Source organism: Tauraco erythrolophus, chromosome 1 (genome assembly GCF_009769465.1).
Source record: "Tauraco erythrolophus isolate bTauEry1 chromosome 1, bTauEry1.pri, whole genome shotgun sequence".
Taxonomy (NCBI): domain Eukaryota; kingdom Metazoa; phylum Chordata; class Aves; order Musophagiformes; family Musophagidae; genus Tauraco; species Tauraco erythrolophus.
In genome coordinates, this window is record NC_141465.1 from 135,782,926 (window position 1) to 135,795,767 (window position 12,842).

At 55.3% G+C, this 12,842-nt stretch overlaps 1 protein-coding gene across 3 annotated transcripts; it reads left to right on the top strand.

Annotated features, from left to right (window-relative positions):
* The first annotated feature begins 3,010 nt into the window (after window positions 1-3,010).
* P2RY2 (purinergic receptor P2Y2) lies at window positions 3,011-12,535 on the top strand. 3 transcript variants are annotated; one of them, XM_086622349.1, is made up of 2 exons: window positions 3,011-3,117; window positions 10,514-12,535. In XM_086622349.1, the coding sequence occupies exon 2, from the start codon at window positions 10,518-10,520 to the stop codon at window positions 11,583-11,585; it is 1,068 nt and encodes a 355-aa protein (XP_086478475.1). In that variant the 5' UTR covers window positions 3,011-3,117; window positions 10,514-10,517; the 3' UTR covers window positions 11,586-12,535. The 3 variants fall into 3 exon arrangements, with proteins under 3 accessions (XP_086478475.1, XP_086478461.1, XP_086478468.1); XM_086622335.1 differs by lacking the exon at window positions 3,011-3,117 and adding an exon at window positions 4,573-4,875; XM_086622342.1 differs by lacking the exon at window positions 3,011-3,117 and adding an exon at window positions 7,006-7,342.
* The last annotated feature ends 307 nt before the right edge of the window (window positions 12,536-12,842 follow it).

Below are 12,842 nucleotides of genomic sequence, written 5' to 3' on the forward strand. Positions count from 1 at the left end.
GAACTCCAGAGCCGAACGCAGTATTCCAGGTGGGGTCTCAGGAGAGCAGAGCAGAGGGGCAGAATCCCCTCCCTCGCCCTGCTGCCCACGCTGCTCTGGATGCAGCCCAGGACACGGTTGGTTTTCTGGGCTGCCAGCACACGGTGCCAGCTCATGGTGAGCTTCTCATCCACCAGCACTCCCAAATCCTTCTCCTCAGGGCTGCTCTCCATCCATTCTCCGCCCAGCCTGTACTTGTGCTTGGGATTGCCCCGACCCACATGCAGGACCTTGCACTTGGCCTTGTTGAACTCCATGAGGTTCTCACAGGCCCACCTCTCCAGCTTGTCCAGGTCCTTCTGGATGGCATCCCTTCCCTCCAGCGTGTCCACAACACCACACAGTTGGTGTCATCTGAAAACTTGCTGAGGGTGCACTCAATCCCACTGTCCATGTCACCAACAAAGATGTTAAATAGCACTGGCCCCAGTACTGACCCCTGAGGAACACCACTCGTCACTGGCCTCCACTTGGACATTGAACGGTTGACCATAACTTTGAGAGCGACCATCCAGCCAATTCCTTATCCACCGAGTTGTCCATCCATCCAAATCATGTCTTTTCAGTTCAGAGACAAGGATGTCATGTGGGACAGTATCAAATGCTTTGGACAACTCCAGATATACGATGTCAGTTGCTCTTCCCCTATCCATCAATGCTGTAACCTCATCATAGAAGGCCACCAAATTAGTCAGGCAGGATTTGCCCTTAGTGAAGCCATGTTGGCTGTCACCAATCACCTCCTTGTTTTCTATGTGCCTTAGCATAGTCGCCAGGAGGATCTGCTCCATGATCTTGCCGGGCACAGAGGTGAGACTGACTGGCCTGTAATTCAGTACCCTTGAAGGACTTCTCTTTCAGAGTGTGGTCCAGTTTGCCCTAAAGTTTTTGTAGACCTTTTGCATCCCAGAAGAGGGATTTTGACAAGTCTGCTACTTCTGCAGAAGATGGACTCGTCATTTGTGGTTGAACCCAACTCCCAGCACCTTGCAGAAGAAGACACAGCAAGGAGCAACACCTCAAGCAAACCTACTGCAACATCCTCCTGGCTCTAGCAATCTCTTCCCTGAATGAAAAGTCCCAACACTGGGATGCAAGAGGTGCAGGATCCCCTTTCCCAAGGTTTTACTTGCATCCCCAAGGAAGAAGTGTTCCACTGGCACATGGCTCCCAGGAAAATGAGAGTGGAGCGGGAGAAGCTGCAATGAATCAGGCCCCCAAATCTACTCTAAAATAAATTCCCCCACCCTGGGGAGTTCATAGAATCATAGATTCACAGAATCACAGAACGGTTTGGGTTGGAAGGGACCTTAAAGATCATCCAGTTCCAACCCCCCTGCCATGGGCAGGGACACCTTCCACCTCACCAGGTTGCCCAAAGCCTCATCCAGCCTGGCCTTGAACACTTCCAGGGATGGGGCAGCCACAGCTTCTCTGGACAACCTGTGCCAGTGCCTCACCACCCTCAGAGGGAAGAATTTCTCCCTTAGATCCCATCGAAATCTCCCCTCTTCCAGTTTAAAGCCATTGCCCCGCGTCCTGTCACTACACGCCCGTGTCCAAAGCCCCTCTCCAGCTTTCTTGTAGCCCCTTTAGGTACTAGAAGGTGCTGGAAGGTCTCCCTGGAGCCTTCTGTTCTCCAGGCTGAACAGCCTCGACTGTTTCAGCCTGTCTCCATAGCAGAGGTGCTCCAGCCCTCGCATCATCTCTGTGGCCTCCTCTGGACCCACTCCAGCAGCTCCGTGTCCTTCTTGTGTTGGGGACCCCAGAGCTGAAGGCAGCACTGCAGGGGGGTCTCAGGAGAGCAGAGCAGAGGGGCAGAATCCCCTCCCTCAACCTGCTGGCCAGCATACGGTTGGCTTTCTGGCCTGCCAGCACACAGTGCCGGCTCACTCACTCTTTGCTGGGAACCATTTCTGAGAGCTAAAATTGGAGCCAAAATTGGCCTCAAACATCCCTTTACTATCTCATGTCCCCCATCCCTCCCACTCCTTTAGAAATGAAGCCGGCTTGCAGCGAGGGATGTGCTGCAGGACATCATCTGAGGTGCATTGGGACCCTCCCAGGGGCACAGCTTGGTGTCACCCACAGTGGGACAGTGTCCCACATCAGGGCGGCCGTGGCAGGAGCCCCAAGCCAGGCTCATCCGCCCAGTTCTGAAGCATTTTTTCTCCTCCAGGGCTGGTCCTGGGATGGCTTTTCCCCTGTGTGGCTGCTCCATGCCCCCGGGAAGGGGCTGTGGGTTCTGCCCTCAGGCAGGGCCCAGCACTGGCACACCCTGGGATGTAAACTGGGGGTTGCCAGGACAGTCCCAGGGGGGAGCAGCTCCCTGGGGACCCCGGGACCATTGCAGATGGGGGGAGGTTGGATGCAGTGGGGGTGACTGGCAGGTGGGGTCCGACCCTAGTCCCAGCCCTGATCCCATCCATGGTCCCCTCCTTGGAGAAGGGGGGGGGGGTCCTGACTAAGCGTCAGTCCCAGTCCCAGCCCCGGCAGGGCAGAGGGAGTCCGGTTCCGGTCCCAGTCGTGATCCCGTCCAGGCTTCCATCCACGGAGGGGGGGTCCTGTCCCAGCCTTAACCCCGGTCCCATCCCCAGGGGGGTTAAGAGGGAGCGATCGGGCTCCTGTCCCGGTCCCATCCCGGGGGGTGGGGGGTGAAGGGGGGAGTGTTCGGGCTCCTGTCCCGGTCCCAAGCCCCGGGAGGGAGAGGGGGTATCTGACCCCAGTCCCAGCCCTGATCCCATCCATATCCCCATCCCCGCAGTTGGGAGGACGGGTCTCCTGTCCCCGTCCCATCCCCGGGGAGGGGCGGTCCCAGGCCCTGTCCCAGCCCCGGGGAGGGCGCTCCTGCCCCGCTCCTGCCCCGTTCCCAGCCCCGGGGAGGGCGGTGCGGCCCCACGCCCGGCCCGGTGCCCGCCTCACGGCGGGGCGGAGGCGGCCGGGGGCGGTGGGACCGGGCCCGGGGGTGGGGAAGGACCGGAGCCCGGGTATGGCGCTGCCTCCGCCACCGTCCTGAAAGGAGCGGGACGATCGGCACGGAGCCACCCGGCACGGAGCCACCCGGCTCGGCATCGCCCGGTGAGCGGGGCCGCATCCGGCTGCGGGGTGCGGGGAAGGGGGGGAGTTGGGTGCGTGTCCGACCCGCGCAGGACGGTGTGTGACAGTGCGGGACAAGGGGGTGCGACCCCCCCGCCCCGGGGTGCGGGTGTGCAGCGCGTGGTGGAGCGGGCACATGGGGGGGGGGGGGGGGACGCGCACCCCTGGGCACGCACAGCGGGGTGGCACTTACTGCTGGGTGGGTGGCGTGGGTGGCTCGAGGGTCCCCATGCACCCAAAAACAACGAGCGGGGCGCTGCGAGGGCAGAGCCGAACCCCAATTCTCCTCTTCCTCAGCGTAAGGGTGGCTCGCACCCCATTACTGCCACTAAAACTGGCCCCAAACCCCCAAACTGGGGTGGTGGGAGCAGCGCGCCGCTGGCATGGGCTGGTGCTGGCATGAATGGCTCAAGCCGGGCACTCGAGGAAGCCTCCTGGGCTCCCTTTGCTCCTCTCTGCCTGAAATAGTTGATTGTTTATGCATTAATTCCCAATAATCTCTTTTGCCGCTCGCTTTCTCCCTTCCCAGGGGGATTCGCTGGCTGTTTATCCGGGCTTTCCTGTACAGACCTCTGGTAAAAGCCATGGAGCTGACTCCCTGCTTTACTCCAGCTTGTTGTTTTCCCACCTCTTTGCATGCTGGAGTCCCTGTGGAATTTATTTGGGGGTGTTTTCGTTCGCACCGGGATGGGTGAGACTCTGGTTTCAAACCCTTTTGACTCTTTTCAATAGCTTCTAACCCCAAAAACGCCGCCTTCTCCCGGAGCTGGGCGCTGCGTGGCACCACTTTAAGGGCGAAACATTATTCCTCTTTCTGCTCCACTTTTCTTATCGGCTTACTGCAAAAAGCCATTTGGCAACCCGCTGCCTTCCTGTGCACAAGGCAGGAAGCGGCAGACCCCACTCCCGGGGGGCCGCCGGCGCTGGGGGACAGCACCCCTCGGTGCCAAGCTTGCGGCTACCGAAATGGAGCCGTTTCGTTGCCACCAAGCGTGTGCCACGAGTTCCATTTCCCCATTTATACTGGAGCAAAGAGAACTTTGGCCTTGGTGGCTGATGGGCTGAGGAGCTCCGGTGCAAAGAACGAGACCGCTAAATACGCTGCCGAGCCCCGGAGCGCGACCGCATCCTGGGGCTCCGTGGGTTATAAAACCCCTGCAAAGTATTTTTGACTGTCCTGGCACCGAGTGGCTTTACCCTGTCTCTATCCGGTGTGATTTTTATCTCTGGTTATTGACATAAAGCCAAAGCCATGAATAGTTCGCTGGCAGCGGAGCGTGCTGCCGGCCACGCCGTCGTCCCTCCTTAGCGCTGAGCATCCCCCGTTAAAGCCTCCACAGGAACCGGTCCATGAAGCAAAGATCCTTTTGCTCCCCTGGGATGCTGCTTATGGAGGAGCACACTATCCCCCAAAGTCCACCTCGCACGGGGTTTTCTGGGGTTTGGTGCTGCTTTGGCTTCGCAGAAACTGCCGATGTCGTGGTGGAGCCCGATAATTGCGTTATCCGCGGTCTCGGATGACAGTTATCTCCCAGACGGGCAGAGTGGGTTTGGTTTTGCCAGGGTGGGGTGGTGTTGATGGGTGACTCCCTTGATTTGGGCAGGAAGCTGTTAGATCTCTGTGGAAATGTCGTTTTTCCCAAATACGGGGCTCGTAGGGCAAAACCGGAGTCAACCGGCAGGTGATCGACCAGAAACTGGTCCCACGCTCTTCTCCTGGTGCGACCATCACTTCTTCTGGTGAGCACTGGAAAATCTTGGGAGGGCAGAACCAAAGTCAAATTCCTGACATAAAATCCGGCACAGGGCTCCTTTCTATCCCCAGGAAGCCAAAAGGATGCGAATGCCCCGTTTTCCCCCTGCAATAAATAAAAATCAAAGTTTGGGGTCTCCAATAGGATGTGATTTGCCCCCAACCCCGCAGAATGCCGCAGGTGATGTAGGGTTGCAGAGATAAAACACACAGGGGAAATGTTGATGAGGGGTTAAATATTGGCCAGGGTGATATTTGCTTCCAGCAGGATCCGTCCCCGGAGACCTGCCGTGCTGGGAACGGAGTCAGGTTCAACCGAACGAGCGCCGGCACCGCTGGGTTGAACGTTTTTATCGAATTCGCTCCAAAGCCACAGCTTTGCTTAATCCGGATTGATTTCCTGTGGTGTGGATGCGTGCGGGAGGTTTTGGTACCACTCGGGAAGCAGAGGCTCAAAGGGAGGTTGATTCAGGGAGGAATTCGGGGAGTTTCTTGAGGAAAAACGAGAATTCCCAGAAAAAGTCATTTGGCTCAAAGCGAAACATTGTGTTTGACCTACAGGCAAAGTCGTAAAGTTCTTTTTCGATCTTTCTGTCTTTTCTCCAAACTCACTCTCCCCTTTTTAGCTTGGATCAAGTTACGGAAAAACCCTCTAGGAAACCGAAACTCCCCCAGAAAAATACTTTTCGTGGAGAAAGCGATTTCAAATCTGCTGCTTCTCAGCCTGGGGGCGGGAGGGGAAACTGAGGCACGGAGCCACTTCAGTGGAGCAACTCCATTTCAGCTGGAGTGGAGCTGCCCGGTGCCTTCCAAGGTGCTTTTTGGGGGAAAAGAAGAGAAACGCAGATTCTTTGCAAGCTGATTTTGGGGGAGGAATAAGGGTTTCTGGCTATTTTTGGGATGAGGGAAGGAGTAGGTCAGACCCATGAGGGATAAAAGAGGGACATTGCGTTGGACTCTGGGCAGGGAGGTGAGTAAAGCCCCTTAAGCTGCTCAAAGCTCACTTTTGGGTGTCTTGGAAAGGTATCTTGGAAGTATCTTGCCTCGGGATCGCTGGAGAGAAGTGCCAGGGAATGACACAGATGGTGAGACCGGGATGGCTGGGGATGTCCTCAGCCCACGCTGGTGGCCGGAGCCATCCTGCAGGAGAACAACACTGAAGGTCACGACGGCAGAAAGGAGACAAATAGAAAGGGCGGATGAAAACCAGGCGGTTTGACCAGGCTCACATTTCAGCCTGGTCCCATCTCACATCTCCCAACCAGACAGGCTCGGGAGCATCCGAACGCGCCGTCTGTTTGCTTTGGGTTGCGGAAGGTTTCAACCGCGGTCCCAAAGGAGCGAAAAACGATGCCGGGTCGTTTGCTTCCCAGCGTCTCGAGTAGTTCCTGACCTGGAGGGAGGTTTTTGATGAGTCTACTAAACGCCTATGAATTAGGGCAGGGAAGACACCCACGCTCTCCTCGTGTCCGTTGCAAAGGAGTCGGTGGGGAAGACGTGGTAACTGGATGGTGGTTTCAACCTCCGGCATCAAACGACGGGAGCCGCGGTCGCCGTCGGTGCGTCCGCACCGCGCCGGTTTGGTTTCCCAGGGCTCTGCACCGGCAGAACGAAGGGCTGCGTCTGGGAGGTCCTGCCGGTAAATTAATCCACATTAATTATTTCGGAAGGTCAATTAGACCTCATCAACCCCCCCCGCCATGAAAACGCGTTCATCGCAGCAAACAAGCTCTGTTTGCTTTCGTGGCTCTGCTTCTGCTGGCAGGTTCCCAAGCGCTGAACACCGCGGGATGGACGGTGACCGCTGGGATGGCACTGGGAACACTGGAAAATGGGGCAGAAACAGATTAAAACCCTTTACTCGGTGATTCAGTGTCCAACCCGTGGTCGCCCTGAGCTGGCCCTGGGTTCTGCCCGTTCCCCCGGCTGCCCGTGACCTTCTCCGATGACGGCCCCCTCCTTCCCCGTATTGACTCATCTAAATATCCCCTGCCCGGCCGTGGTGGATCCTGTTACGGGAGCGTTTTGGGATGCTGGCATCCGATGCACATGCCTGTGGGTGTATATATTTGAGGGCACGTGGCTGCCGGGGTTGCAACGCTGATCTCCTTGGGCTCCTCTCCCATGCTGTCTTATCCACTACAGCTGATTGTACTTGTTTTCTGGGGAAAAAGAAAACATGTCCCATGGGATAAACAGGTCCAAGGCCACGTTGCAAAGAGAGAGATGGTCTAGCCGTTGCAACCAGGTTCATCCAGACCCAACATGTGGTCCAGCACGGAGGAAGCTGGTTGGGGCGATGCCTTTGCTGTGCACCGGTGGCTGGAGGGCACCTAAAAAGCTGTGCATGGTCACCTGCATTCAACGCCGGAGAAAAAACCTCCTGCCATGAGCCTGGGAAGGGCCAGGAGAGCCGATGCAGCAGATGCAGGTGGTCCTCACCGAAGCATCACGGTGGGTTTGCTTTTGGTAGTCGTAGAAGTGTTTATCCTGCTTGGCATCCTCAGAGATCGCTGTTGCTTTCTCCCCCACCTCGTCCCCGCCGGGGGCTCGATGCGTCACTGGAGGAGTTGGCGTTCGTGCCATCCGGCCCGTCGGCAGAGGAAAGGGCAGCTGCCGGCTTTTGTGCCTCCGCACGTCTTGGCGGGCCGTGTCCTCTCCTGCTCACTCACTGCGGGTGCAACGGGGCCGGGGGCGAGGGGGTGGGCTGGAGCCACGGCCCCGACAGACACAGCAGGTTTTGTCCGAGGGATTCTGGGCAAAAGTAAGGGGAAAAAAAAGAAAAAAAAAGAAAGGCTTTGGCATTTCCAGAAGGAAAAGCAGGGAGAGGAGGACGGCGAGGACAAGGCTGCCTTGTGAGTGGGGTTTTGTCTCTGTGATTACCCCATTCAAGCCAACCAGAGAGCCCTGTTTGCTCTTTGGCCTGAAGATGGAGATGTGCATCTTGGCACGTCCGTGGCTGCAGTGTGGCCTGGGGCAGCCCATGCTGCCCTGCACGCTGGAGGAGATACCCCACCTTGGCTTACGGATGGGTTTCAGACACCCTGTTGGGTTTTCTAGCTGGGGTCGCAGGAGCCTGTGGGGAGGTGGGCTGGAATTTGGGGTGATCTTGCCCCCACTGGTGCTTCAGAGCTGGGTGACTTGTGGCCTGCAGGGGACAGAGGAGATGCAGATGTCCAGGCATGGAGAAACCACATGCAAGGCTGAAGTCTCTGGAGCTGTGTAACCCTTCCGTGCACCTTTTAGGGCATCTTGTGTGGCTTCTCTCGGTCACGGTGGCCTGTCTGACCCATTTAATCAGCTGCCAGGTCTGTGGGCAACCTCTGTTTCATTGGCCACAGATTTGCAAATCTCAGGGGGAAGGAAGGAGCTGGGGAGAAGAGCAGCTGGAAGGTGTTTTCCCATCTGCCTGAGCTCTCTCCATCCACAAGGACAACCCTATCGCCAAGGACTTGAGGGAAGCAGGGCGAAGGGTGGTAGGACCAAAGCGGAACCAGGCACAGGAAGAGCAAAACCCTGGGGCCAGGACAGAGCAGGATCGGTCCTGGCTCTTCATGTTCATCACAGAGTAGTTCCTGAAGTTATATTTGGGTTTTTGCAGATGTTGCAGTTTAGTCGGGGCGTGAGCGTGCATGTGGTTTCTGCCCACGTTCTTGGGAAGCGTGAGCCTCAGCCACTGCTGTTTGTGGCCTTCTCCGAGGGGAAAAGCAGCAAAATAGGTGAAATATCATCAGGGATCGTGTCGATGCCACATCTGGACAGGTTGTTTGATCCAGACCCTGGAGGGAGGACTGAAGTTATGCTCATGTGATGGGCTGGAGGCATCACTTCCCCCTTTTTTCATCACCTATGAGTTTTCAAGGTGCTTTTTAATGCTATAATGCTTCGCTTTGGTGAGAGGTCTTCCAGGTTGGCAGCTTCTAGGAGACCCTCATTGCCTCCTTCCCTGCAGGATCTGAATTGGAGGTAGGTGTAGGACAGCTCTGGTTCAAGAACAAGCTCTGGTTCTTGTTTGCAAGAAAGGGCATGGTGGCAGCGTGGTGGCATCAGATTAGAGATGAACCGTTTAGCTGAGAAGGCTGGTATTGCTCTTTTCCACCTAAAATCATGGTGAGATTTGGGTCAGGGCACATCCCACGTACTCATTTTCTCTCGCAGTAGCTCCCGGTCTCTGAGCTCCTGTGTGGGATTCATCTCCCTGTAACCCCGTTTCCGTGGACTCCCCATCACGGGGCGCAGCAGTGAGATCAAACCGGCTCGTTTTACGGGAAGGGAGGCAAACGCCTTTTAATTTGATTCCTGGCTGATGGGATTGCGGAGCGATCATGTGTCAGCTGGGTCGTGGGCTGTCCCCGACACACAAAAGGGCCCTTGTCCCTCCCGACGCAGACAGTGCCAGAGTCCGTGTGTCTGCAGAGACTCTTTCGAGTCCGTTTTTCTCGTCTCATCTGGTCAGTCCCACACATAAACCAGCTTTGCACAAGCCTGGGCAGACTGATGGTGGTGGTGCTGGAGGAGCGGGTCTCAAGGCCAGGAAGCAGGACCAGCGAGATGGCCACCATCAGCCCAACACTACACCCATTAAAAACCCATCATTGTCATCAACATCCAACCCAGGCAGAGCCCCTGTGGTGGAGAACACGCTTCCTTTGGCAAGGTTTGATTGCAGGGGCCTCCAGATGTTGTGGTGATGTTTGCTCTACCAAAAGGAGCTGATGACCTCTGAAATCAGGGCCTGGCAATCGTGGGGATAGCTCGCTGAAGAGCGTGGTTCCCTTTTCTTGCCCTTTCTGCCTGGGGTTTAGTAGGACCCACCTTTCATGATGCTCAGCTAAGTCACTTCTCACGGATGGTTAAGCACAGAATGGAGCATCTTTCCTGTTCTGTAGTGTAGGAAACTAAATTTCTGCATGAAATGAAAGTTGTGGCTGCCCCATCCCTGGAATTGTTCCAGGCCAGGTTGGATGAGGCTTGAGCAACCTGGTGTAGTGGAAGGTGTCCCTGCCCATGGCAGGGGGGTTGGAACTGGATGATTTTCGAGGTCCCTTCCAACCCAAACCATTCTATGATTCTATGAACCTGGTGGGAAGGGCAGATTGGGACATTGAACTGGGCTGCAGGAGATCTGAGTTGGATTCCCAGGTGTGGCTTGGAATTTATTGGGTGATTTTAGAGCCACTTAGTTCCTCCTCTGTGCTCCAGATGCAAAATGAAGAGAAATAAAACTCCCTTTATCTGCTTGACCGTAAGTCCTCCATGCTAGGGACTACCTTGGTTGTGTCAACACCCAACACAACCAGGCCATGGTTTTCACAGGTATGCAATGTGCTGGCAGGAGGCGTGTCCTGCCACCTCTCGAGTCTTTGTCACCGGCACTGAGGTGGCACTGCCTGCCAGATAGTGAGCTGTGCTTGTGGGTAGCTTTTGGATAGACACAGCCAAGCGTTGATGGCAACTTTGACAGAAGGAGAAGAGAAGGGTGTAGTAATAGTATATAGTAATATGAAAGCATGGACCACACAACGTGTCACAGCATTGTGGCACTGGGACATGCTCATCTAACCCACCTCTTCCAGGGACTCCTTACCTCCATGTCCTTACAGCCTCTTTGCTTTCTCTTCCCAGGGTGATGGCAAACCTAACAACTCCTCCAGCCTGGACTAGAGTCATCAACAGCTCCTTAGACCCAGGAGACAACAGCTACAGGTGCATATTTGATGAGGACTTCAAGTATGTCCTGCTGCCTGTCTCCTACGGCATCGTGTGCGTGGTGGGGCTCTTTCTCAACCTGCTGGCCCTCTACGGCTTCATCTTCAGGATCAAGACCTGGAACGCCTCCACCACGTACATGTTCAACCTGGCCGTGTCCGACACGCTCTACGTGGTCTCCCTGCCCCTCCTGGTGTATTATTATGCCATGGGGGACAACTGGCCCTTCAGTGTGGGCTTGTGTAAGATAGTCCGCTTCTTGTTTTACACCAACCTCTACTGCAGCATCCTTTTCCTCCTCTGCATCAGCATCCATCGATTCCTGGGCATCTATTTCCCACTGAAGTCGCTGCAGTGGGGACACGTTCGCTACGCTCGGAGGGTGTCGGTCATCGTGTGGGTGGTGACCGTCGTGTGCCAGTCGCCCGTGCTCTTCTTCGTCACCACCAGCGTGAAGCGTGACACCATCACTTGCCATGACACGTCCAGCAAGGACCTCTTTGGCCAGTTTGTCATTTACAGTTCAGTGATGCTGGTGCTGCTCTTCTGCATCCCTTTCCTCATCATCATCATCTGCTACTGCCTGATGGCCCGGAGGCTGCTACAGCCCACACAGGGAATCTCCCGGCTGTCCCGATCCAAAAAGAAGTCGGTCAAGATGATAATCATCGTCTTGGTGGTCTTCATCGTTTGTTTTCTTCCTTTCCACGTCACTCGTACCTTGTACTACTCCTTCCGGAGTTGGGACTTGAGCTGTGAAACCCTCAATGCAATCAATTTAGCCTATAAGTTGACTCGTCCCCTGGCGAGCACCAACAGCTGCTTGGATCCCATTTTGTATTTCTTAGCCGGACAACGATTTATGAAGTTTACGGGCAACAAAATACCCGGGAAGACTCAAAATGAAATGGCACTGGGCATCGTGCCCGACAGCCACCTGGGAACCAGCAACGACACAGACGCGGTATCCAAGGATGTGAAATTCTAGCTCTGCTCCGGCGCTGCCGGCGCTGTCTGCGCGACGGAAGGGTTTGTCCCAGGTGTGAAGGGAGGTCAGGATGCATCAGGACTCGAGGCTTTTGGTGTTTGTGGTGTCTTGGCTTGCACCCACTTCAGCACGATCCGTGTTAAACGCACTCATCTGCTTTCGAGTGTATTTTTTCAGGCAGGTGCCACTGTGGTTATACACGTGAGCCCCATATCTCTGCCTCTTCGTCCAAGCCTGCCTCCCTCTCTGACGCTGAATGGCATCTCTCCACCATGAGGCTGGGTGACCTCTATCGTGGTGGCCAAATCTGCTAAAAAAAAAAAAAAAAAAATCACGCCCTGAGTGTCTTAGATCATTTTCTAAAGCAGAAACGTTGCGTGCGAAAGGTCCCCCTAAAGAAATCCATCTGACTTTCTCCAGATTCCCTGGCACGGGGGGAGGAAGAGTTTCTCTGTGCCTTGGCAAGCAAGGAAAGGCTTTTGGTTGATGAGGAGAGTCAGCTGCACTTCTGCTAAACAGGCCAATGAAAATGTCAAGCGCAAATGCCACCCGCAGCGGGAAAGGGTATCCCACAGCTTGGCATCCCTGAAGAAATGCTCTCCCAGCTTCAAGCCCCGGCATCTGCTGGCAGAACTGGGGGGGGGGACTCCTAGCTCCTATCCAAGGGCTGGCTTCCCGTTAAAAAGGGTGCTGATGAACCTTCTATCTCATTGGAGTATACTGGTACCATCCCACTGGAGTTTACTGATACCATCCCACTGAAATTTACTGGTACCATCAAGCAGATCCCCTGTAGGTCTCTCCAGTGGGATCAACATCTTCCAAAAGACCTGTTAGTGCTTCCCAACAGCAACATTCACCCTTGAAAAGCTTTTGGGAACCTGTAGCTTTCTTTCAGCTGCTGATTTCAATAATCATCTCCAGCTTAATAAAATCTAGGGTGAGCTCTTCGTGTCTTGTTTGTAACCCCCTTACTAGTGACTTGCATGTCCAGCAAAGAAGTGAAGACCTTGGCTGAGTGCTGTCACATCCTTATTGCTGCTCAGAGGTGACAGCCCTCTGAGACCTTTAGCAGCTTGCTGTGACCCAAAATGCCGCCCAGATGTTGCTCTCAGGTCTCCTCATAATCCCAGTGCTCCAGTGAAGCCAGTCAGCATATCCCTTACTGACAGTGTGGACCTTCCCAGGGAAGTTTGGCAGTGCTCAGCTCTGGGTTTAGGAGCCATACCAGTAAATGTGATGCTAAGCTTAACCCCA